This window comes from Panthera tigris, chromosome B1, assembly GCF_018350195.1.
Source record: "Panthera tigris isolate Pti1 chromosome B1, P.tigris_Pti1_mat1.1, whole genome shotgun sequence".
Classification (NCBI taxonomy): Eukaryota; Metazoa; Chordata; class Mammalia; order Carnivora; family Felidae; genus Panthera; species Panthera tigris.
This window is the reverse complement of record NC_056663.1, coordinates 85227718-85255681: the sequence shown is the minus strand read 5'-3', so window position 1 is coordinate 85255681 and position 27964 is coordinate 85227718. Positions and strand designations below refer to the sequence as shown.

Here is a 27964-nt window from a genome sequence, read left to right as displayed (position 1 = left end):
CTCATGCTATTCATTAGTTAGCTTCTGCTGTGTAACAAACTTATAAAATCTCAGGGGCATGTATAATAATACATTGTTTATTTCTTGCTCATGGTCTGTGGGCCAACTGGAGAGGCTCTTCAAGTTGGTCCCAAGTTCAGATCTGTTACAATTGTGTCATTATGAAACCCAGGTTGAAAATGCATTAGATACCTGGAGAATGTTCTTCTTGCAGTAGGTCATTATTTGTCCAACCACACAGACATGTCTGTCATGTCTATTAACATCTCATTTGCTAAAGTAAGTTACATAGCCAAACCCAAATCAAGGAGTAGAGAAATACATGATGCTCGCTATAAAGCCATGGTAAGCATGTGAGTATATAATTTAATTATAGGGGAGTGAAAAATTGGGACCAGTAATTCGATCTACTGCATGCTGTTCTTTTCTATAGTAGTTCACAGTTTTTTCTATATATATATACATATACGTATATATGTATGTATATGTATCACTCGGTGTGACAAAGGTAGAGTATGGGTCATTTAGATCATTGTTTGAAATCCCGTAGGAGATCACAGCCAGCATTAACAACAAAAGGAATAGAATAGAATAGAATTAGAAAACATTGGTCATAATAAGGTTAAATACTGTTTTATGAAATTTTAATATTCATTATCTGTGTGTGTGCATCTGTTTATATTTTAGATATCCGTGGGTATGTTTGTACTTGGTCATGATGTACAGTGTGGATAAAAAAGAGTCAAAAACTGTTGACTTACTGTTGTCTAGTGATATTGATATGAGTTACTAATTCATGCCAGAGAGTAAATGGACATTGTTGAATATTGCAAGCATATCAGTTATGTTCGGGAAAGTGACCTATAAAATAAGTGTTTTACTGATTAGTTACCATCTTTTTCTATTAATGGTCAAGAAAAGCTCATGTACATGAATATATATTGGGGAACAAGAGTCTGGAGTCCTACTCTTTTATTCCAAATCCTAGAGAGATTAATATTCTTCGTCTTTTTTAATGAGAATGTAAGGATCTAAAAAGTTAATAAGTTGTTGGTTCTAAAAATTTATTTTTACCTTATACACCCATATGGTTCCTTCCATTAATTGAAACTTAGGATACAATTTCACAAAGTAACTATCAAAAATTGTGGAAGAACCTCAAGAGGAATTCTGAAACTAGCTGCTCAGTGTCACCGTGTGTAACTATTGTTACCATAACTGTAACAACAGTTTTGGTCACAGATTTTACTAATGGGATTTTATGTGTAGTAAAATTATGCCAAATTTATGTGGGACCATACATAAGATTTTACTTTTTAAGAACTCTAGTGCCTTGGCCGAATCTTTGACCAAAGATTTGAGCAGTGCTATATATTCAACATTCCACCAGAGTCTTTGCAATATACAAAAGAAATAAAAACCAGTGTTGAATATACTTATGAATAGGCAATTTGTGAAAGTATAGATAAATAGAGGCTGAAGTGTTTGGGAACTTTAAGGTAGGGGTAATGAGTTAAAGAGCAGTACAATGTTTATTATTTTTTAATCTGATATACTGACTCTGAAAAGTCCTTTTGAAAAATAAACATTTGTATTGTTACAGTTTTATTATTAAAAAGTATAGATTGCTAATAGTGTTATGTAGGGCATACTAAAAAAAAGGATGGGTGGTGAACAAATGTAGTTACTGAATTATATATCACAGAAGCTTTGTTTTCTTGAAGTTTGAAATCTAAAATAAACTTGTCAATAAACAAATGGAGGAAGCCTCATCAATTTAAACATACCATTTCTGGTATGTATTGCATCTCACATATTTCCAGTTACTTTGTAGAGTAAAATCAAATTCTGATTTTGTGATATTTCTACTAACCTGATCTACTTTTTTATGTACATGAGAAAAGTCTGGGTTCAAATCCTGATTTTATCACTTGCTAGTTGTTTGACTTTTGTGTAAGTTACTTATTTTCTCATTGTAAAAGGAGGTGTGAATGCCCAAGTGATTGTTTTAGGTTAGGAGATATTAATATGAAAGCAGTCTAAGAGAATGCCTAGTACACGATAAGTATCCAACAAATAGTAATTATTGGTAATATTAATGGGATTAAACCAATATACACTACAAGATTTTGAGAACTTTAAAATATTCATGAAAGCTTCTTAGGTATTTCAATTCTCAACATTACTGATGATTGCTGTGAATAAAAGTGATTTTAATCTAAGGCCAGTTTCCTAAAGCAGTGATAGAATGGTCCTGTTGGGTTGTGAACTATTTCATAGTGGAAATTCTTTTCTTGACTGTTAAAAATTGAGTCTCATTTGCTGGTATTTTAGGCTAAGGACTACTTATTAATTATATATTAAGATCTATTAAACTTTGGGATTTATAAATGAAAATGGAAACTTTATTAGAATTTGAGGAGTCTAATTCAGTATTCTGCTAAGAAGCATGGCTGCTGTGGAATGTATGGTAATGTTACAAAACTTCACTGTACTAATGCATATACAAGTATTTGAAATATTTGAAATTTAGGAAAAGAACACTTTGTCAATCTAATAGTGTTTTTAACTGGCTGCATTTGTTTCAATTGCAGCTGCTGTCTTAGCTTTTAAATAATAATAATAACATTCTAGCTGTGGAATAATAAATTAGTTTTATGGCATCAGTTTAGTCGCCTGTGGGTCATTGCTATAGTGATGTGTATTTGCATATTTTTTGGTATCTAATTTTGCAAAAGCTAGACTTTAAGTACCCAACCTTTAAGTATATAACTACACAGGCATGGTGTTTCAAAAACGAAATGCTCACACACTGTGTATACAAACACAAATGTATGTATAATCTCCCCAAATTTGCTTGCATAGTGAAACTTACTGTTGATATTTGCTGCCTATGAATATGTGTTAATCATGTAATTTGTAATCTATCAAGGCAGGTATAATAAAAAAGACTATATTACTTTAATGTTCATCTAATGTTTTATAATAAAATCATATGTATAAGCATATATATCTTTTCTTACAAAATATATGATAAGTGATTCATATTTGTTGTTCTTATACTGTCACCCGCTTTTTCTTTAGTAAAAAGTAAATGATATTGGGAAAATAGTCTTTGGGTGCTTACATGGTTTGAGGTTAAAAAAGAAAATTTTAGAATTGCTGACCTCAGAAATTCTCTGAGTACTATATATTCCAGTATGGAATATACCTTCAAAATGGTGGGGTACATAAGAACTAGAAAACATTGTAATGTTTTATATTTATCCTCCATCCAGGCTGCTATTTTGTTTTTGATGGGGAAGCAGACCTACCAAAAAGGTAGAGAATAAGCCAGGGATTGACAGATGGATAAAAAAGTAAGAAACCAATTAACTGAATATTGTTTCAAGAAATATACTCTAAACATAAAGACACAAACAAATAGAAAACAAAAGGATACACCATGCAAACAATAAGCATAAAAAAGCTGTTGTGTCTTTGTTTCAGAAAATATAAACTTGGAGTATTACCAGTGACTAAATACTTTTTTGTATTGATAAAAGGGTTAATTTATCAAATACAACATATTAAGTGTATGCACTTATTAACAAAGCTGCCAAATACTTGAATAAAAATTGACTCAAAGGGAGAAGTAGATGAATCAACAATTGTAGCTGGAAATACCTCTCAATACTTGATGGTACAAAAAGACAAAAAAAAATCAGAAGGGATATTTACCATTTGAACAATACTTTTAACCATCTTGATCTAAATGGCATTTATAGTCAACAAATGCAAATGCAAAATGCACATTCTCAAGTACACATGGAATATTTATATAGACACATCAATATGTGAGTCTTTAAGTCTCAATAAGTTTCAAAGGTTTGAACTTATACAGAGTATGTTTTCTGTCTCCCAAAGTACTAACTTAGAAGTAAGAAAAGTATGACATCTAGAAAATTCCCAAGTATCTGGAAGATAACCCATGAATTAGAAAAGAACTCACAAGGGAAATTAAAAAGAAAAGAAACAAAACTGAACTCAGTGATAATGAAAACACAACATATCAAAATGTAAAGTGCACCTAAACAGCTTTTAAAGGCCTTAAATCAATGATCTATGCTTATGCCTTAAACCAGAAGAGAGCAAATTAAACCCAAAGTAAGGAAAAGAAAGGATATAATTAAAAGATAAAAAATTAATAAAATGGTAAACAGACAAAAGTAGGAAATAACAAACTCAAAAACTGATTCTTTGAAAAGATTTGATTCTTAGTAATATTAATAATCCTCTAGGAACATTGATCAAGAAAGAGAGGAAACCCAAATTACCAATATCAGGAATGATAGAGGAGACATCAAACTACAGTCATTAAAAGTATAAGGGGATGCTATGAATTTATCCCAATAAATTCTGTAGCTTAGATGAAAGGGACAAAGTCCTTGAAAAACACAATTTATCAAAACTAACACAAAAAGAAATTTAAAAATATAAATAGCCATATACTTAACAAATGGAATTTATAATCTAAAAGTATTGCACTAAAAACTCTCCTTCACTAGTGAACTCTTATTAAACATTTAAGAAGAAATAATACCACTATTACATAAACTCCTAGAAAATCAAGTAGGAAGGGGCGCCTGGGTGGCTCAGGCGGTTAAGCGTCCGACTTCGGCTCAGGTCATGATCTCATGGTCCGTGGGTTTGAGCCCCACGTCGGGCTCTGTGCTGGCAGCTCAGAGCCTGGAGCCTGTTTCAGATTCTGTGTCTCCCTCTTTCTCTGACCCTCCCCTGTTCATGCTCTCTCTCTGTCTCAAAAATAAATAAATGTTAAAAAAAAAAAAATGAAAAAAAAAAAAGAAAATCAAGTAGGAAGAAACACATTTTGTGAAGCCAGTATGACCCTGATACTAAAACCAGACAAGGACAGTATACTAAATAAAAATTACAAATCAATATCCTTCATGAATACAGATGTAAAAATTCTTCATTAGCAAATTCATCCCGGTAATGCATAAAAAGGATATTACATCATGATTGAGTTTTCAAAATCAATGAATGTAATTCACCACGTTAACAAAATAAATGAGAAAAATAAGATCATTTCAATAGATACTAAAAAACTATTTTGACAGAACTCAATACCCATTTTTGAGTAGAAAGCTAAACTAACTAGGAATAGGAGATTCTTCATCCTAATAAAGGCCATCTGTGAAAAACATGCAACTAACATGATACATAGTACTGGAATATTGAATGCTCCCACATCGAATGGGGAAAAAGCCCAGGATAGTTACTCTCTGATTTTATTCAGCCTTGTACAGGAGGTCCTAGGTAGTCCAGTAAGGAAAAGAAATCTAAAACATATGATTAAAGAGAAAGAAAGAAAACTGTCATTATTAACAGGTGGAAGAGTTTGTGAGTGCAGAGAACCCTAATAAATCTACAAAAACTACTAGCATTATTAATAAATGAATTTAGCAATGTCTCAGGACACTGTGTTTCTGTAAGTTAGCAACAAACTTTTGGAAAACAAAAGAACAATACCGCTTACAGTAGCATTTAGAAACAAAGTACTCAATGATAAATTTAATGAAAACTACACAAGACTGCACTAAAACTCGTTTTCCTAAGAAACGTTAAAAGCACAAAGATTAATCATCAATTGGAAAACTCAATATTGTTAAGATGTTAATTCCCAAATTGACCTGTGGATTCAGTGCAATTCCAGTCAAAATCCCAACAAGCTATTTTTGAAGAAAGTGACAACTCATTCTAAAGTTTATACAGCAATGTAAATTTCCTAGTACACCCCAAGTAATCTACTAAAAAAACAAAATTAGAGGACTTAAACTACCTGAATTGAAAACTTTCTAGGCAAATAGATCAATATAACAGATGAGAAACCAGAAATAGACCACATGTAATTTTTTCTTAGAAAGAGTATGTGTATGTGCACATGTATAGGAGCAGGGGAAGGACAGAGGGAGAGGGAGAGGCAGAGAGAATCCCAAGTAGGCTCCACGCCCAGTGTGGAGCCTGCCACCAGGCTCTGTCTCCCAATGGTGAGATCATGACCTCAGCCCAAATCAAGAGTTGGATGCTTAACCAGCAACCACCCAAGTGCCCCATAGACCACATGTCATTTTTAACAAGGATTCCAGAGCAATTCAGTGAGAACAGGAAAGTGCAACAAATAGTGCTGGAACAATTGGATATCCACATTGAGGAAAGTCGGGGCTCAACTCCTATTTCCCCTACATGTGAAAATTAATTTGATACGTGCTTTACACCTGTGTTTAAAATTTTAAAGCTTCTCAAAATATTGGAGAATATCTACCACCATGGGTTAAGCAAAGTTTTCTGTTAGAGAAGATAGAGTGCTACCATTTAAAAAAAAGTTGAAAAATTAGGCTTTATCAAGATAAAAACTGCTTATCAAAGATGTCTTTTAAAAATGAATTGGCAAAAAAAAAAAATGGATAGGCAAGCAGCATACTGAGAAGATATTTGGTTAGCACATATATTTGGTTAGAGATTTGTATCTAGTAAAGTACTTTGAGATCTCTAATAAAAAGACAACACAGTTTTAAAAAGGGGAAAAGCCTTGAATAGTCACTTCACAAAGGAAAGAGATGCATATGCGTGTATACACACATATACATGTATATAAATATATAAATATACATACGTACATATACATGACATGGAACATATATTCATATATATGTACGTATAAAAGTATATATAAATAAAAATGCCAAAAAGCACTTCTAAAAGTTCTCTACATTATTAGCAGGGAAATGCAAATTAAAAGCACAATAAGGGGATGCTACATGCACACTAGGATAGGATGATGAAATTTCCTAAATGAAATGGGCTGACAGCACCAAATGTTGGTGAGCACCTATGGGAGTATAAAATGCTACCATTACTATGGAAAATGGTTTTGGCAGTTTCTTCAAAGTTAAACATATCCTGTGTCTTAGCAATTCCACTCTTAGGTGTGTAAGAGAAATGAAAACCTGTATTTACAAAAACATAATAAAGGATCTTTATGGCGACTTTATTGATAATCATCTAAAACTGGAAACCGTGCAAATACCCATCACAAGAATGAATAAGCAAATTAAGATCTATTCATAAAATAGAATATTACTTGACAGTGAAACAAATTACTGTTAAAAACAAGAATGTGAATGAATCCTAGGAACATTGAAAGAAGCCAGACACAAAAGAGTACCTACTTTCTGATTTGATTTATGTGTACACTACAAAGTTATGATGATAGAAATCAGGGTAGTGGTTGCTTCTTAAAAGAACAGTTGATTGAGAAAGGGCACGAGGGAACTTTCTGGGGTTATGGAAATGTTCTACATCTTGATAGGGATGTGTAATACTTGGTTATGTGCATTTGTCAAAATTGATCAAATTGAGTAACATCTGTTCCTTTCACTGGATCTGTAATATACCTCGATTTTTTTTTAAAAAGTCAGTCTTCAGGAAAAAGTATTTGCTAAGAGACTAGACATTGTTTCTAATATGAACTCTGAATTTATGTAGGGCTTTAGCAAGTTCAGTCACTCATTCATTCATAATGTAAGAGTAAATAAGAGAGACAAAGCCCGTTGGCAAATATATAAAATAAAAGTAAACAAATATGGTGTAGTCAGTGCTCTGTCACTGAGGTATGAGCATAAAAGGAAGTAGCTGACTCCAGGGCCAAGGAAGGCTTTACAAAAGGAGGTGATATTTGATTAGGTTTGTCATGTTTTAGGAGGCAAAAGCCTTCTATCCATGGTAAAGGTAGCCCTTTCATTAGTCCTGAGTTTTAAGCTTAAGTATTAAGATATTTCCTGTAGGCATATGACCTCAGCATTAGACCAACTAGACCTTGTTGACCATATGTGTATCTTTACTGTCAGTCTTTGATCCTTTTCCTTCTCATTTTTTAATTTACTTTGGGGAGTCTTCTTTTTCTTCCCTTTTCTTCCTTTTAAATAATAGTATGCATTGCTGTACTTATCTTTTACTGAAACAGTTGCCTTCCCACAGGTTTTTATCTGTTAAATATCTCCATTTAACAATTATTTGTCACTTATCTTTTACATGCAGGATATGAAAAGATGAACTAGATACAATCTCTGTCCTCAAAGAATTTTCTACTTAATATAAAAGTAACTATAATATAGAAAGTAGAATATATCATAGAAAGGTTATAGATAAATTATTATGGGGATTCAAAGAGAGGAGAGGTTAATTCCACTTGAATAGAATCAGTGAAGGCTTCTTTGACCTGGTATGTGAGCTAACTTAAAAATGGGAAGTATTGATATGTTAGTGATTGGGAAAGAGCATTCCAGAAGAAAGGCCCAGGATATGCAGAGGTATAACTCCAGGTATGATGAGAATATTTTGCCTGGAGTTATAAGGGATACCAGAGAGGATTTTGATGGTAGTTTACAGAGGGATAAGAGTTAAAGAAACTTTTTAAGGGTAAGAAAGACCTGAACTTGTTTGATTGTTGAAAGAAGGATCCAGTGGACATTTATAGGACATATTATGTAAGAAATCTGCTTTATATGCATAGAAAAAAGACTAAGGATATCTGTTACCATGGGCTATGTCTGGGGGGTCAGTAATTACAAGAATATTTGAGTTCTTTCTGCTCTTCTGCATTTAAGTTTTTTAACTTTTTTTTAAAATATTTATTTATTTTTGAGAGAGAGACAGAGAACGAGTAGGGGAGGAGCAGAGAGAGGGAGACAGAATCCAAAGCAGGCTCCAGACTCTTAGCTGTCAGCACAGAGCCCACTGTGGGGGCTCGAACTCACAAGCTGTGAGATCATGACCTGAGCCGAAGTCAGAAGCTTAACCAACCGACCCACCCAGATGCCCCAAGTTTTTTTTAACTTCTGCATTAAAATTTTTGTACACATATTTTTGTTATGTAATTAAAAAAAAATTATATATCTGCTTCATGCACCCACTGTGGTGGTAGCTCATTTGCTAAGAACTTACCAGTTGAGAACCTATTGATTCCAGTTGAAGAAGCCTTTATCTGATACATCATGCTGCTTCTCTTTTATATATGTTTGTATGTATGTATGTATGATTTTAGCCCTAGTGAAGCAAATTTGGTTTATTTTACATTTTAATATATGCATTGTAAAGACTAAATGCCCCAAAAACTTACTGTTGTGTTTCAACTATAAGAGATTTTCCTCATTCAGCTTTCTTTCACATAAACAGGTTTTGCAGAAAGCAACACTTGTTGTTCAGAGTGAAGTAGACAAATGTGTAGAAGATATAATGAAGGAAAAGAATATTAACCCTGAGAAGGATGCCAGGTATGCTGTCTTTACAGTATTCTCTTTTATTATACACTTGTATGGTGAGGTGTGGAGATCACATACACAGTTATAAAATATTGGAGCTGAAGGATTTGTAGAGATCATCCATTTCAACCATTTCACTTCACTAGATGAGGAATTGAGGAGATGCTTTCTAAATACACATATGAACCACAAGCTATGGAAGACATTATTGTGATAAGAAGATGTGATTTTTAAAAATAATAATTTTATCGTTTTCAGTTTTAAAATCTGCATGAAGGCATGCTTACTGCAGATATCCGGTTATAAACAGCTCTATTTGGATGTAGAGAGTGTGAGGAAAAGGCCATATGATTCTGATAACCTCCAACATGAAAAGCTGCTTCTCAAGGTAAAATTTTGTTTTCAGTATTTGGAGTTATTGGACACTGGAAAAATAAATTGGGCTTGAGCTAGTAAGGTCTGTGTGCAAATTCTAGAGGCTTACACAGTCATCCAATTTCTTTGCCCCTTTTGTTGGCAAAAGATTTTGAGTTAACTATTTTTATAATATTCTGATAAGCCTCTTTAAAATATATTCACATAAATTTTAATGTTTTTAATTCTGAAATAAAAGATAAACTTATTAAGAGAGATATCTTTTTAACTGATAAGTATGAGTCCATAAGCTTCAGATGTTCCCTCTACTTTTTGTATAAATCGCTCGTTTAAGTTAGGCATTTTTTTTTTTTAGCTTACTTTCAAATTGTGAACATGGATGTCCCATTTCATATTATTATGTCAAATATTTTAGGATTTATGGAATGTGAATTGCCAAATAATGCCACCACAGATTTAAAAATTAATAAAGTAATAAAATTTACTTTGAATTTTCCTATTTCTTATTTCTAAAGTATAAATACGTGAGGCTGGTGAGAGGCCAAAATTAGAGATTAGTATACCCGGAATAAGCTTTCCAGATCATCTGGTCTAGCATCTTCATTTTAGGTTTAGGGATGAGGATTCTAAGGCCCAAAGGAGATAAAGTAATTTGCTTTAGGGCCAATTTTATTTTTAATGGTTAAAGTCAAAGAAAATAGCACATTGTACTTGGAGTTAGGAGTTTGTTATACATAAAAATGCTGTAGAAAGAGGCATTAGTAGTATCTAAGTAACAGTAAGAGACAAGTTAAAAAAAAAACAACAACCCTGTTTTTCAAAAAGAGTATAAATACATACTTCACTTAATTTTAAAATTAAAAATAAAACTTGATTTTGTCAAATGAGGATGATGAAAATACGTATCTCAAAGGGCTGTTAGTGTAGACTGAATTTGTATATTTAAAGTTATAGAAAAAAATTAAAAAAACACAAAGTTTTAGAATTGTGCTGGGCACTCACTGTGGCTTGGCCTCTGTTTATATCCTCATTGTTAATCATTATTCCCTTAACTTCTGACCCTTTTTACATAATACCTTCCCTTTAGAAGGGGTAAGATGTAAATCCAAGCATTTTAGTCAAGGGAATTTTTATCTTAGTGATTCATCATGAAACCCAGTTTTAAAGGTAAAAAGCCAGTTGCTGGCAGTGAACCACCCAGCCATTGCACAGACTCAGCAGTCTCTGTGGGTAAAGTAGGTACGTGTTTCTGTAAGTGTAGTTTAAGGCCCACCTTCACTAAAGTTAACGAGTGTCTTAATATTTAGAATTGAAGGTTCTACTTTTACCCTATGAAATCAGAATCACCAGAGATGGAACCCAGCAGTTTGATATTTGTGTATTTTATTTTACTTTATTTTATTTTTAATTTTTTTAAGTTTATTCATTTTGAGAGGGAGTAAGTGGGGGAGGGGCAGAGAGAGAGGGAGGGAGAGAATCCTAAGCAGGCTCTGCACTGTCAGCACAGAGCCTGATGTGGGGCTCAAACTCACGAAATGGGAGACCATGACCTGAGCCGAAACCAAGAGTTGGACACTTAACCAACTGAGCCACCCATCATCAAACCCCTTGCCAAACTCATGGAGAGATGCCAATATGTTAGTAAAAAGAGAAGAGACCAGGTAAAATCTAATGTAATGCCTGGATTCACTTCGGGGCCAGAGTCTTGACCCTGTCTTAAAGTCACAAGTCTTCACATTTTATTTTAGGTGACAGGATACTCCTTTCATTAGGAGTCCTTTACTCAACAATGCCTGAAATTGTAGTGAAATGGAAAAAAAATGCAGGTATTTCTGTTCTGCAAATATTCACAAACTTTTTAATAATTTTTATAAGTCTGTTTTCTTTGATGACTTTTGTGGTATTGAATTTAGAAAAGGATTAAATTTTTTCAACTTTATTTTGCTTTGGTTAGTTTGTTGCTAATATTTGATTTCTGTTCTTAAATCCTCAGTCTTAAGGAACATATTTACTTGAAACCAAGCCATATTATATTTTTCTTTTAAAATTATGAAAATTTATAAAATAATGATCATATGGATTGAAATACTAGCAGTCTTACTTCTTCATGATTCCCTCCCTGTCTCCCTTCTGATTAGGGACTAATCACTCACCATTAGAGTGGAGCCTACTTAAGTATTTAGTGTTTGAGGCAAGGACCAAGTACCTAACAGTGTTTTTCTTAAGGAGGCAGTTTACCAATGCTGGTATATATGTATTACTTAGTAAATAAGGATACTTCACTGTTTTAGATATCTGTATACTTGACACTTTTTCAAAGTCTACTGTTCTTTATATCAGTCTTTTAAGTTAGGGTAAGTACGCTGCATTTTTTAGGATAATTGTAATGTTCTCTTAAGTATAGTTTTTGTTGAACCTATAATTTGTCTACAAAAGCTATTTAACATTGAAAGCATTTGACTTATATTAGCTATGAGAAGAAAAATGTCTTGGTAAATTAAGAACATCACTATTATTTGTAATATGGAAGCATGTTTGTACAGCTTTGGAATCTTCTAATGCCCACGAAAAAGTTGAAGGCTAGAATCTCCAAGCAGTGGGCCGACATTGGTTTCCAGGGTGATGATCCCAAAACAGACTTCAGAGGCATGGGCATACTTGGATTAATCAATCTCGTGTAAGTGAAAATAAACTTTTTTTTCTTCTTTAAGTGAAATTACATGGAACCTCCAATATTATTAAACTCTAATAATTGATCTAGTTGTTTCACACTTTCTCTGAATTTGAATAGCTACACTGCTAGAAGTATTTACTGATGTGCTGGCAACAATATGAAAACATGGGAAAGATTTTCTGTGTGTATGATTTCTTTGCTGACTAATATCTTTCTTCTTCCTTTCTCTCCCTGGCCTCCTTTCTGATACCTCTTAAGTAATTATATACACTCTTTTCTTACTCTTTTTATCTTCTTGCCTCTTCTCTCTTGATTCTCTAATTCCATTTGGGGAAATACAACTCGATAAGATACAAATAAAGTGTCTTCACACTTACTCTTCACCATCTGTAACAAGTGATCCAAAGCCCTGACTTTTCAGAGCCTATATGAACTCTCTCTTTTTGTTTTTTCCTCCTTTAATACTTACACTTGGGCACATACATGAAATTCCAAAATATGTGATTAAAGTCAGAATTGATGGCAAAACTATTCTAGAAAATAAACTGAGAGATTAATATGGATGTGGATATGCAAATTAAAAGATTCTAGTGTTTGGGTCTCTCCTCGAATTGTGATTTATAGACTATAAAGTGCCTAGAATGGGAAATGTAACCAGTAGCAAAGTTTGGATGGTTGTTACTGTGAAAAAATTATTCCTAAAACTGTGCTCGATTGTTAATATTGAGAAAAAATGACTAGATTTGTATGGATAAAGCTATTTTTGGGGAAAACAGACACAGGAGGGTTTTGATATCTCCAGTTTTTTTTCCAGTTACAAAAGTATTTAATTTTCTGTAATATCTAAATTTTATAAGTGTAAAGATTCCCTGTAAGTACAACTGCCAAAGATGTAACATAATATAAAAATAATAATTACAAAAAGTGAGATTGCCAGTTTTCTACTTCGATAAACAAACTTCCAGTTGGAATTGAAGTAGAATAAATGCAGTTTGTTTCCACTTGGAAGAATTATAAAATATTTTAAAATTCATTGTTTTTCAGAACACATGGATTCTTTGTTCTTAACCTTTAAAAACCATCTTTTTTCTTGGTACTTGTAAATTACACAGATACTTGAACCTCAGTTAGCTGAACACTATTCTGATGTTTCTTTTCTTTTTATGAGTAACATTGCTTCTTGCTCTTTTCCTAAGAAATCGAGATTTTTCAGCATTTGCCAGGGGGGCACTTAATTTAACTTAACATTGAAATAAGTTGGTAGGATTTGATTCAAGACTGTAGCAAGGGATTCCAATAGACCTTTAAATGATTTACAGACACTTGTATGTGGAGCTAATATTACTAATTTGAAAAATGACCAAGACGCACATATGTTAATAGTTATTTGATTGCCAATGATGTACTAGAGATGGTTGAAAACAGAAAAAATCAGAGCTGATTCCTCTACAGTTACATTTGTTGTTCTGTGTATGGAGCTATGAGTCTTCGGGGTCAAAGTAGCAATACAGTCAACAAGCAGGCGAGCTGTTCAAATATCCACATGTAATTTATTTATCTTTCTCTGCCTTCATTATCTAATCTCTTGAGATATTTTGTTGCTTTGAAATATAGCTGGTAGTTTGATAATAATGACTTAGGTTGAATGAATGTTGAGGCAGGTGTAGAAGAAGAAAGGATACTGTACAGAAAATGAATTCAAGAGAGACTGAAGAATTCAAGAAGAAATCTGAATAGAGGAGCAAATAGAAGCAGGTGACTAGAAGAACGTACAAATTAAAGCCAAAACTGTATGTAGGAACAGAGAAAAGTTAGGAAGGAAGGAGAAGGATGGAAGGCGGGCAGGCAAGCAGGTGAGAGGGAAGGAGGATAGGAAGGAGGGAGGGAATTCAGTGCAGATTATTGTAAGGAATAGTTTTCCTTATTGCACAGATGTTCCTTTTTCTTAGATGCTGTTAAGAAAGGGGTTGACTATAAGTTCATCAAGGAAATTAAATACTGTTCTGTGTTACAGATTGAGTATTTTAAGAGTAACTTGATTATTGAAATAATAATGTAATACTGAATTATATTAGTATCATGTATGAAAATGAAATATAAATAGTTTAGTAAAGGCATCCTTAGAGCCAACCTAGGGATAAAGAAGAAAAATGAGAGTATGTAAGGAAAGCATTGCACTAAAACCGAACTTTTCCTTTTTGGGGAATTATAGATCCCTTTGAGAATCTGATGAAAGTTTTGTATATTCTCTCCCCAGAAAATGTATACTCAGGAAAATTATGCATAATTTAAGGTGGTTCATGGGTACGCCTTCATTCATGAATGATCCTTCATTCACAGACTTCTGAGTTAACAACTCTTGTTTTTTAATGGGTTGAATGTTAGAGCCAGTAAAGAAAAATGGAAATCTATATTATTAATCTATAGAAGGAAAATTTGGTTAGAAATTTCTGTACTTTATGAAAATCTCAATGATTATGCCCTCTAAAATTTAAATGAGCCATGGAAATCCACTTTTTATTCTACTTCTTATCCCCATATAAGTATACATGTATATGTGTAGGAGTACCAGTGCGTCATGAGGTGATCCAGAAGGTTGAACAGAAGACTAGTGCCTAGCTTTAAGAACTCAAAGAAGTTCATTACTATAAGCCAACAGGATGTATGAGCCTGCAAACAGATAGCTTTATATATTTCTCTGTGGTACCTGCTAATACTTCTGTTTTATGGCCAGCATTTTAGTTATACCACTGACCAAGGAGGATATTTTTAGTGCAGAAGAAAGGCTATTGACCTTCTTCTCTTTGCACGGAAAACACCATTACACAATACTGACCTAAGCTGCAATAGAAGAAATAAGCCAAGGTGAAAGGATGATGTCCCAACAAGCACACATGGACTATTTTATAGAAAATTTAAAATCACAACAAACAAACAAGAAGAACTCTAGATCTGTTTTAAAGATAGATAGAATGCCTCTTGTTAAATCATTTGTTTGCTTAAGTACTTTAAAGCCTTGCCCTGTACTAACAGGATAGGCCTGATAGCTCAGAATTAAATTTTGACTCAGAAGCATTTCCAAGTCCCTGAAATGATTTGAGATGGAGATTGGGATGATTGTGGCAGTGTTATCGTCTTAACAGTAGTTTTTTAAATTTCTCCTGGATCTCTTCAATTTGAATGATGTATTTTATTATTTTTCCTAAACTTCTTAAAGGTATTTCAGTGAAAACTATACCAGTGAAGCTCACCAGATTCTTTCCCGTTCAAATCATCCAAAATTAGGGTAAGCTGGATAGATCAAGGCAACTATAAATTCTTGAATGTTAAAGTGTTGATGAGATTATCTGGATTTGAAAGTATTTCATGGTATTTTAAAAAATGAGATTATTTTTAATAAGAACTTTATAAAGGATATTGCATGATACAGTATTTTAAAAGTTAAGTGGATCATAAATCAGTTTTGTATTCAGTATATTTTTGTCACAAGATATAGTTTGTCTATAAAATGGGGGTAAGGAACTTTAAGGTTTCTTGAGGAATAGATTTGAAAATAGGAATAGGAAATAGCTTTGAAACAGAAATAGGAAAATGAAAAATAGCTTTGAAAATTGTGAAGTGAAATGCAAATGAGGCCCTATTATTAGCTTTGTCATTATTATTTTATTCTCATATTCCAATGAGACCTGTCTTTGAAAAAGCGTTATTAAAATATTACATTATAAAAATAAATACTCTGATAATGGAGAAAATGTCAGGTTACCTTAGAAGTCAATGAGAGTGTATGTAGTACTCTTTTTAATTTTTTTAAGGATTTTGGTTTTTGGTATTTGTGTGACCAAAGCTTCATATTTATTTATTTATTCATTTATAGCTTTACATATATGTGTGTGTATATACATACACGCACACATATGCGTGTATATACACACACACAAACATATATATTGGATTTTTTTTTCAGATTTTTATTTAAATTCTAGTTAGTTAACATAGTGTAATATTGGTTTCAGGAGTAGAATTTAGTAACTCATCACTTACATACAACATCCTGTGCTCATCACAAGTGCCCTTCTTAATACCCATCACTCACCTAGCCCATTCCCCACTCACCTCCCTCCATCAGCCCTCAGTTCTCTATAGTTAAGACTCTCTTATGGTTTTCTTCTCTCTCTCTTTCCTTACCCTATGTTCATCTGTTTCGTTTCTTAAATTCCACATGAGTGTAATCATATGGTATTTTTCTTTTCCTGACTGACTTGTTTCATTTAGCATAATATACTCTAGCTCTGTCCACATTGTTGCAAATGGCAAGATTTCATTCTTTTTGATGGCTAAGTAGTATTCCATAGTGTGTGTGTGTGTGTGTGTGTGTGTGTATGTGTGTGTGCGTGCGTGTGTGTGTACATACATACACACCACATCTTCTTTATCCATTCATCAGTCAGTGGACACTTGGGCTCTTTCCATAATTTAGCCTTTGTTTATAAAGCTGCTATAAACATCAGGGTGCATGTGCCCCTTTGAGTCAGTATTTTTGTATCCAAAGCTTCATTTTTACTTTCTTAGATTATATCCAGAAAGTCAACAGCCTCTAAAAGAACAGAAATCTTTTATCTATTCTGGTTTATTTTTCTTAATAGGTAGAGATTATTATAGAATCAATACTGTATTAGAAATGGATCAAAGTAACTTTTCACTGATTTCTTGCATAATTTTAAAGTTATTTTATAAGCTGTTTGGCTAGCTGCTATAACTGGTAATGTTTCTGACATAGGTATTCTTATGCAATAGTTGGAATCAACCTTACTGAGATGGCTTATAGCTTGCTAAAGAGTGAAGCTTTGAAGTTTCATCTCTACAACTTTGTTCCTGGTATACCGACAATGGAACACTTTCATCAGTTTTATTGTGAGTATTAAAATGACTTAAAACTAGATATTTCTAAGAAAATCTTTAAATCATTAGGAAGATATATAATTTAATATCTCTATTAAGTATATAACTTATGCTTTTATTTAGGGTCTTTGAAAAACAGGGAAATAATGGTAGATGGGTCCCCAAGAGTATTTTACCATCAGTTTCTATATTTGCTGAATAAAAAAATTTAGCAAGGCAGTTTTTTCACATATATGCAAATTTAGGATTTATGTAGTTTTTCTGTAGACATCCATTTTTGTAGTCAACTATAAAATGAATTTTCTGTCTTGAATACTGGTTAGTGAATGCTGCTGAGTCAAGGACAGACCATTCACAGATTATTTTGTTAGTCTTGTAAGAAAATTTAAAGGAACGTTCCCCACCTCCTATTCCCACCCCCCCCCCCACCCCTTTTCAAGGCCAGGTTTTCTTGTATTAGGTTGGTGGTACTTAATAACTGTTCCTAATGCTGTCATTATTACCACTGTTCCATTAACTTTTATTGTGATGGTATTTGCACACTGAAGGTTTAATCAAATGAACTTATCTTGTGAAGCTATTGCTCAGAGGCAAAGAATTTAAACCTAGCATAGTTTCCCATTCTACTTTTCTTGATCTTTTTGTAACACCTTTTGCATGCTGGCAGGATATAGGAAACTAGTTAGGTAATAAATTGCCGAATCATAACTTCTTCATCTCCATTGTTGAAGGTGTCATCCAAGTCTCTCCTTCACACAGCCTCCCCGGCCTTCACTTGATCTCTTACTCCCGGCGTGTCGCTTCCTAAATTTCTCTTGCCTTTATCTACTTTTTCCCATCCCCCTTGTAACTGCATGACATCAGGCTTTTGTTACTAGATTACTGTTTTAGCTTTTTCACTAGTCTTTCTCTGATGACCTTCTTCCAGTTCTTCTACACATTGAAGATAGGACTATTTAAAATGAAAATCTAGGGGCGCCTGGGTGGCTCAGTCGGTTAAGCGTCTGACTTCGGCTCAGGTCATGATCTCACGGTCCGTGAGTTTGAGCCCCGCGTCGGGCTCTGTGCTGACAGCTTGGAGCCTGGAGCCTGCTTCCGATTCTGTGTCTCCCTCTCTCTCTGACCCTCCCCTGTTCATGCTCTGTCTCTCTCTGTCTCAAAAATAAATAAACATTAAAAAATAAATAAAATAAATAAATAAATAAATAAATAAATAAATAAAATGAAAATCTAATCGTTTTGCTCCACTGCCTACAATTCTTTAAAAGGTTCCATTAGAAGGCCTTTCATAATCCATACCTTGGTAACTTCTCCAGGTTCATCTTCTGCCAAACACCAACTCCCCACAGTCTGAAATTTAGGCACCCTGGTCTTCTTTTAGTTGAGCAAATGTGTCGTGCTCTCTCTTGACTCTGGACCTTTCACTCTGCCTGGAGCACTGTTCTGGTGCCTCCTTTCTTTCTAGGTGATGCTACTCATCTTTCAAATCTCAGTTTAGACATGACGTTCTCAAGTCTTATCAGAGACTTTGTTCCTTCGGCTACCCATTTCTTTCTCTATTATTCTTCTCTTCTCCTCTTTTGGAATATTTTTATCAGAACTAGTGACCTGCTTTGGTATCTCCCATTCATTCATTCATTCACTTGCTGTGTGTCAGATGCTGTTCTGGGCACTGGGGATATGGCAGAAATGAGGCAAAATCTCTGTGTTTATGGAGCCTTCATTTTCCAAACCAAAACGAAACATTCCCTTAGTGCGGCATCCACCTCCAGTTACCACTCCCATTTATCTGCTCCCCTTCTTGTTGAACTTTTAAAATAAATGCTGTTTTCACTTCCTAACTGCTAATCTTTTTTCTAACTCCAGTTTGGTTTCTCTCCCTACTACACTGCTAAAACGGATTTTTTCAAATACATGAACAACCTTTTTTGTTGCCAGATCCACTTGCCACCTTTTTTTTCTTCGTGTTATTTGATACTTTTAGCAGCACCAGGCGTAAACCACCATGCCTTTCTTCTTGCAACCTTACCTGGGCTTTTCTGATGGCACATTCTTTTGTCTTTTCTCTGGCCCCAACTGACTCATCCATAGACTTTTTATGCTGAGCCTTCATCTACTCCCTTACTAAATGTAGGAGCACCTCAGAGCCCAGTCCTAGACCCCCTTCTGTCTTCAGCCCTTCATTCTATCTGCAAGTGGTTTTATCTAGTCCCCTGTTTGACATACCATATATGTACTAGTGATGCCAAAATGTACATCTTCAGCCCAACCTCTCTCTTTAGCCTCCAGCATTTGGATGTCTAGGTTTTTGTTTTGTTTTTTTTTTTTCAATGGAAAAGGTTAAAGGATCTCATGGGGATGGGCACACAAAGTAGGAGTTGATACAATGTGTTTTCAGATGGAGGGTCAGGTTTTTCAGGTCCCTAGGACCCCTGTCGATGATCTGCCTGAGGGCACTGGTTTCCTTTACCATAGCAGAGTTATCATTGTAGTTTTATTTATACACCCTCCTGGCCCTTCCTGACTGTACTGGAGATGTCTCTGTGCCTTGGCTGCTCCCAGATACAAATCGTGAAACCGGGTCAGTATAGCCCCAGCATACCTATCCATTAGTACAGACTCTAAGTGTGTGTGTTCGTCCTATGAGCTGGGAAGAGACCCTTCCTTGCCTTGGGTCAAGCTCAGCCAGTCTCCTTTTTTAGGGGTTGGGCATTTTGAACAGATTTTTATCCAAATCTGCATCATCTTTTCCCTGTTCTCCAGGTCTTATCTTTCATCTTGTTGCCAGGGAACTATTTATCCCCATTAGTCTTGTTTGATTTACTCCCCTAAACCTCTCATTGACTTTTAGCATAGTGTCTAGGCTCCTGGGACTTCACTGACGGCCTCTGATAATTTGTTTTCTCTATGAAATATATGCTTGTTTAAAGATGCCAATTGAACATAAAACAAATATAAAAAGAAACAATCAAAAAATTCTCCCCTCCCCCAAATTAAACATTTTACCATATTTAAGTAAATACAAAGTGTGGTAGGTAAGAACGCAGTGCAAAATGACTTCTGCCCAGTATTTTTTCCCCTATTTATGGGTAACATGAGCATCTTTGAATATTGTTGATCTCAGTGCCCTCAGCATCAACATCTTATTTGGCTCCTGTCTAGGAAGAGCATCAAGGTAATATCTGAGGTGCAAAAGTCATTATAGGACCTTCTCAGTTGCCTTGTTTTTATCAGTTCTAGATTCATAAGAGCTGTGCATCATCCTAGAAACAATTAAGCTTATGTCTCAAATTTCTTGGAACATTTAAAGCAAACACACACACACACACACACACACACACACACACACCTCTCTTAATCTTACACACTGGAGTTTCCTCCCCCAAATTGATTTTTATACCCTTTACTGTAAAGTTTTATGTCTTTTTAAAAAAAATCTTTATTTATTATTATTATTATTATTATTATTAATGTTTATTTATTTTTGAGAGAGAGCACACATTGAGCGGGGGAGAGAGACGGGGACAGAGGATCCAAAGCGTGTTCTGTGCTGACCACAGAGAGCCTGACGCGGGGCTCAAACTCACGAACTGCAAGATCATGACCTGAGCCGAGGTTGGATGCTCAGTCTATTGATCCACCCAGATGCCCCTAAATGCTTATTTTTTGAGAGAGAATGAGCAGGGGATTGGCAGAGACAGGGGGAACAGAAGATCCAAAGCGGCCTCTGTGCTGACAGCAGAGACCCGATGTGGGGCTCTCACTCAAGCTCTGTGAGATCATGACCTGAGCCGACACTTAACTGAGTCACCCAGGTGCCCCTGAAGTTTTTTGTCTTAATTAAGGTTTTATTCTTATATTCTTTATTTTTAGATATTCTTTTTAGATATTCTTTTAGATATTCTTTTTTAGGTATTTAAATATTCTTTATTTTTAAGAGCATATTCTAACTAGAAAATAATTTCAAACCTTATTTGTTGGGGGACCGGGCCCAGTTCATTTGCACAAATCAATTCCAAGGTCAAAGTTTTTGTGTAGAATAAAGAACTATAAAAAGACTAGCTTTCACATATATTATTTCCCTGTGATATATCTCCATCTCCCATTCCCCTCGTTATCCCTACTGCTTTTTTGTTGTTGTTACTGTTCTCTATAGACAAGGCTGGAAACAAGTGAGTGCCAATTCAGTTTCTTAGCTCCATTGTCACCCTTGTGTTGTATGTCAAAAATGCAAGCAGATATCCATTGTCACCTGAGTGGTTTGGTGATTCAAAAAAAAATAACTCAAGTTTGTATAACAGAAAAGTTATGGCTCAATAACAACTTTATTGAGGTATAATTTATATACCATAACATTCACCCATTTCAAGTGAACAATTCAGTGAGTTTTGGTAAATTTGCCGAGTTATACAACTAACACCATAGTCCACTTTTAGAACATTTTTATCATCCCAATAAATCCCTCATGCCAGTTTACAGTTAATCCCTGTTCCTATGGTTACCTTCTTTTAACCCCTTTTGGAAAACCTTAAGTGCCCCTGTGGCTTTGGTCAGGGACAGTAAAAGCATACGGGGAATTTTGAGGTTAGAAATTTTGTATGGTGTTTCTGTTGAGTCTAGTGTTTGAAACCTCCTAGAGGCAAAACAGCAATAGATGTGCTTTGTGGATACAACTCTTTTCCATCCTTTTCTGCAAGGCTTTCGGAGTCTTGCAAGGCCCTGTCAGCCCTCTGTAATTTTGTTCTAATCTCCTGCAGTTTCCTGATGTCTCATTAAATCAATTTAGCCATTATAGTCTCAGGCTGGTCTTTCTCTGAGACCAGTTTACATTATAAACCAACAACTCAGTTCTGAAGCAAGAAATTGCTAGTACCTTATACTTGCGCAGTTTGTTCGAAACCTAAATACTCATTTGCTTAGGCAGTAATGAAAAGCAATTTAAAGGACTTACAAGAATGGTAAATAGATGAGATATAATTGCCAAAAATAATAAACCAAAAATATCAAGTTTGCATAGATGTCTTAGTTTTCATACTACCCAACATATTAATCTCCAAATTTTTTATTGTACGTCCCTATCAATATATTGGGAGTAGGCATGGGGGGGAGCAAAGGTTCAATTTATATATGAATGTATAATTTCTATAGATGTACTATTCTAATGTATGCACAAAGTAAATTTTGAATGAAATAAAGATTAAAAACAATACCACTTAAAAATAAGTACAAGATTACCATTCTCAGTTTGGCTTTTGGAAATGAAAAGCCCTCTGCTCAAAGAGGCCTTATTCTTTGCTGTTCTCGTATATCCTAGTTAACAAAAATCTGTTTTATCATATCAAGAGATTACTTTGAAATCTTTTTTAAATTGGCCTTCTTATGAAGTGATATTTCAATGTTGAAATGTCATGGTTCTTAACTGTTAGTATTTGCTTTATGACTAATTTCTAAAATGGAATTTACTTTTTTTCATATTAAGTGATTATGATAATCTAGTCACACTTTTATGTAGTCACTGTCTTTCCCTCCCCTCCTCCATTTATCTGAAATAAGTCACTTCTATCTCTTATTAAAAATCCTCTCAGAAGAGGAAATGAGATTCTGGTGGATACAAAGTCTAATTTATATCATAATAGAGACCACTTTCGAACTATATGATTTGGGCAAGTTACTTAAGCTCTCAGGGCACCTGGCTGGTTCAGTCACTAGAGCATGCGATTCTTGATCTCAGCATCATGAGTTCTAGTCCCATGTTGGGCATAGAGATTACTAAAAAAAAAAAAAAAAAAAAAAAAAAAAGTAAAAACTCTCTGTGTCCCCCATTTCTTCATCGGTAAAATGGGAATAACAATACCACATCATAGGCTTGCTGGGAGAGTAAATACACACATGAGCAAGTGGTGAGCACGACTATAGTAGCATTTGTTAAATAAATACATACATTTGGTTGAATCCAAATATGGTTTAAGAGTGATTTTAAATTCACATTTTTTGCTTGTAAATGTATCTATTTACGTTTTTATTTTTATTATGTACTGTTAATACTTTGAGGGTTAACTTGGCTACTGTCATGAGGATATTGAAAAACAAAAACATTAAGCCTACTATTTAGAGTTTGTGTATACTTTTTTTTTAGTGTATATGCTGCCGAAGCAAGCACTGTGTATTCTTTTTAAAAAGAGAAGATGTTGATATTTCATTGAAGAAAGTAGAAATAATTATTAGATTTATAAATCAATAGAAAACGGCTTTTGTGTACTTTATCCTTGTCTAATGTCTTCTTGTTATTTCAGATTTTTTGTTTACTTGAGGGGGGTGGAGAGAGAGAGAGAAAAAGGGGGGGGGGGGAATCCCAAGCAGGCTCTGCACTGTCAATGCAGAGCCCAACGAAGGGTTCAAACTCACGAACCGTGAGATCATGACCTGAGCTGAAATCAGGAGTTGGACGCTTAACCAACTGAGCCACCCAGGTGCCACATTTTCTCATTACTTTCATATTTGTGTTTCAGGGGTCTCTGGGAATAACTTTTTTTCCTATTCCCAAGGCATCTTTTGACAGTACTGTATCTCTTACATTTGAGGGATTTTATTGATACTTGAGACAAACAGTAAATATACTAAATATTTTATTGAAATTCCTGCTTATTTTGAACAAAAATATTTCTTATAAGGTTTTTCAGGTTTCTAGTAGTTTAATATGATTTCTGATTATTGTATTTTAATATATAATTTAAAGGATGGTCCTGTACTTTAAAATGAGGTGGTTTGGTTGTGATTTCCCTACTGAGACTATATTTATGTTTTGTTTTTCTTTAACCACAGGTTACCTTGTCTATGAATTTGACAAGTTTTGGTTTGAAGAAAAGCCAGAAAGCATTATGTATTTCAACATGTATAGAGAGAAGTTTCATGAAAAGATTAAAGGACTCTTACTGGATTGTAATGTATCACTTACTTTAAAAATATGAATCATCCGTAGTATCTTCTATTTCTACCACATTTTGCACACACAACAGAATTTATATGTTGTAATAGAAAGTATCTGATCAATTACACTCCTTATATATAATTTCCTACAAAAAGATTTCAGAAATTCTATTTAAGAAAGCTAGTGGACAATCAGTGTATGTTTACAGTTGTTTATACACTGCTTTCCAAAGGTACCTTATCCTTCCAAAGATCCCTTCTGTAGAGTCCTGTGAACTACAGTTTGGAACTTGGGACTTAGCCCATTTAGTGTAAAAGTACAAATCAGGTATTTGTATTTAATTGGTTGATTAAAATGTGTCAGAATCAGTTTTCATTTTTATGTGTTGTACTATCAAGTCAGTATCGTAACCTTTCAAAGCTCTTTTAAGATTTTTTTGTGTTTTAGTTTGGAGATGATTGTTCTTTTTCTTTGTCATGTTTTCTTCCTAGGTTAATTAACAGGAAGAGTAGTTCTTCATGGTTTTCTTTGTTTGCATCTCAATCACATGCCCTAATGTTGCTTCATTAGTAGCAAAAAGCATTGATATGTCAGACAGGATAAAGAATCATGGCCTCTTCCTTTTTGGTTTCCCTGATTATTTAGCATAATGGATAATGAGAGAATGACGGTATTGGTGACTAGCTTTTTTGTTTCTAAATACCACACTTTAAAATATCACAGTGGTATTTTAAAGCTTAAAAGCATTTTCTCATCTTCAGTTATTTGCTTTTCAGTCAGTTATAGAAAAGAATAATAATGCTTGGTGTGAAGGCCTTTTATGAGGCTTCTCTGCCTGTGAGTGTTTATGAAAAGAGATGTATTGGCTAAGAAAATCTCGACTGTATTCAAAGGACAGTGGCTATTTCAATAAAACTGTCTTTGAACTTATACAAAAGGAAGACTTAAAGCTTTTCAAAAATACTGGTGAAACATCATTGGTTTATTTTATTTACGATTAACTGTTGCTTCTTTTTGCTTTGCCTCCATGGTGTTTCTGGATAATGGTATATGGACTTTATGGGTATTCTTTGAGTTAGTGGTCTGTGGGATTCAAAAGTAGCCTGAGGATGATGACTGTGCATTTCGTATAGCTTTATTCTCCTAAAATCTCAGGAGGGCATCAAGTGCTGTCAAGGATTATATAGTGATGAGCTTCTCATGGGAATGATTTCTTCCTTGTGTGTTTTAGACATTTGTACTCCTAGCAAAACTAAAAGAGTTTGAAGATAGGTTTGTCTGATCACTAAGTTCTTAAATCCTACAGAAACCGGCCTATTAAAGACATATTTTAAATATGATGAGAGTTAGCCCGTCTTTAAATGTGTATATCAAGTGCTTAAGGACTGACTCATGTGGTAGCAAGACCCAAGACTTTCAGTGTTCGTTCATGTCTCTTGACAGACCTCTTTCTGCAAACTTGTCAAAGAGAGGTAAAAAACATCTGAGCGGAAAGTAACAGATGCAGTGTCGTATAGCACACACATTGAAAGCGCAGCATCAAAACTATTACTTTCTCAACAGGATAAAACACGTAAAAATTGGGTTCACTTTATTATTGATTGTGGTGGTTTAGTGTCTCCATATCACAGGCATTTAAAATTGGTTTCTTGTAGGAGACTTCTAAACCCTGGGATTATCTCAATTTTTTCTTTATGCTTTCAGTGCATTAGTTTCTAGCTCTGCAGTTCTAGGAGATGTAGCAAAATCCTGGTAAGGATCAGGTGCTAACCATTAAAGCTCATTTTATAGTGTTTACTATTACATGGAAAGCAATTCTGTTAGTCTTTTAATGTTTATGCTGAAAATTCTTACCTTTATATTTTAATCTTTCAACAGCTGAGGTCTTGAACTGATTTAAACCTTTGTCAGTATGCTTAATAAAGAATGACACAAGTATGTATGAAAGGGAAAACTTTTTAAAGTAATCAAGTTTTTCGCCTTCTATGGAGGAAAAACACTTTGTAATGTTTTGAAAATGTCATTTGAAAGTTTGGTCAGTAATATGTTCTTTAAATCCATCACTGTTTGTACAATATAGATACTGTCCTGCTCTTGCTTCGATACTCAATAACCATTTCAGAAGCTCTGTAGTGAATTGGTCTAAAAGATACCGATAAATTCTAAAGTTTGATAGTCTGGAAGCCAAGCTAAGCGTCCCCACTTGTAAATTAGAATGTAACATAGTGACATACGTGAAAAAATATAATTGTGTCTCCTGTCCTATTTTTCCTTGCTTTCAGCATATGTGTGTTAGAATTTTATGTAGTCTTAAAATCCATGTTTAGGATCTTCCCTGTTTCTGTAATAATGAATAAAATACCAAAGTAGTGATAGAATTGAAGTAGCAGGAAAATTATGTTTGTTTTAGCATCAGAAAAGTGAATCGATGTTAAAATCAATTTTTGTATATGCCAGATCAAAGAGAGCGTGCCAGTGACAAGAATGGTGTAAAAATAGAATTATACTGGTCGTAGTTCAAGTATGTTCTGAAAGACAATCTTTAGGGAAATGGGAGAATCAGGGGATATCAGTATGTCAGTGAACCTAGATCAGCCTCTCTTTGTATATAAATATGGTGATATAGTTAGATATAAAAATCAGTGTCTTACTGGCACCAGTTTAGAAAACAGGATCTTTTTCTTAAAAAATGCCCATCCTGATTTTTTTTCTACTTTAACAGCTACTTGGATTTGTATGTATTTTTCTATGTGAAAAATATATGTACTCTTCATTTTTATTCCAGTATTAATAATTGTTTAAATACTGTTTCTCCCCTTTGCATTCAGCGAAATAGAACTTGGTCAAAGATTTGCTCAAAGGAGCAGCATTACATGAGTGGAAAGTGGAATTCTCGTTTCCAGAGCAGAAAAGATTACACACTATCATGGCACAGAAGAGAAGTTTGGCTTGGAGGGCAATAATGTTTAGAATTAATGATCAGGGGCCAGCAGCTATTTTCTCAGGATAAATGGTCCACCTAACTTCTCTCTGAACAAGTCTGGGGAGGCTTCCTTTCCATTTTCACATTTATGAACCTCTCCGCGCAAGCAGATTTTTAACAAAGACGAAGGGACTTGTTAAACATCTGAGAGAAATCATGAGTGAGCTGGTTCTTTTTTTCTGGCTTCACCTTTTGACAAGAAAAAGTTTAAATGTAGTTCAGGTAAGACCTAACTATTATAGGGCAATCCTTTCTTCTTTCTTTCTTTCTTTTTTTAATTATAGGGCAATTCTGTGGTTCTGTTAATGTATTAAAAAAATAAGCAGTGGCTTTCCCTGGGGGAAAAAGTGCTGGTTGTCAACTTAAAGAAATCGATTTTTGTCTACTTTGGATAAAACAATTAACTTCATATGTAAAAGCAATAGTTTAAATGTGATGTCATTTTGTTCAGAATGTTGTGAACAAATAAAAAAGTGTGTCAAAATTGTTACAAGCCGCTCTGCTAATCCTTCGGTCTCTTCCTATCCTCCCCATCCCTTACTTAAGCCATTTATGTTCATGAAACAGTGACTTCCTTATTTAACCCTTTAATCATGTTCCTATAGGGTAAATCAGAATACACAGAAAATTTTTATTTTTGTGACTAACTCATCCACTAATTACCTATTTAAGATGTTACTGGGTAACAACAATTGGTTATGAGACCAGAAAAGAGCTGGAAAAAAAGAAAAGAAGCTACCACTCCCACCCCCCATTCTTACAAAGGATAGGAATAATTCATA

General features: G+C 34.2%; 1 protein-coding gene across 7 annotated transcripts in view; it reads left to right on the top strand.

Annotated features, from left to right (window-relative positions):
• Nucleotides 1–27724, top strand: part of ELMOD2 (ELMO domain containing 2) — a 31669-nt gene extending 3945 nt beyond the window's left edge. For 6 of the 7 annotated variants that reach the window (XM_007091784.3, XM_042983862.1, XM_042983859.1 and 3 more), the window contains 6 exons: nt 9238–9335; nt 9582–9711; nt 12242–12375; nt 15590–15658; nt 17150–17283; nt 24094–27724. In XM_007091784.3, the coding sequence (XP_007091846.1) occupies nt 9238–9335; nt 9582–9711; nt 12242–12375; nt 15590–15658; nt 17150–17283; nt 24094–24239 (711 nt within the window). In that variant the 3' untranslated portion in view covers nt 24240–27724. Of the gene's footprint in view, nt 1–3278; nt 3360–9237; nt 9336–9581; nt 9712–12241; nt 12376–15589; nt 15659–17149; nt 17284–24093 lie in introns of all 7 variants that reach the window. The other variant, XM_042983863.1, reaches the window with a different exon arrangement.
• Nucleotides 27725–27964: the final 240 nt, after the last annotated feature.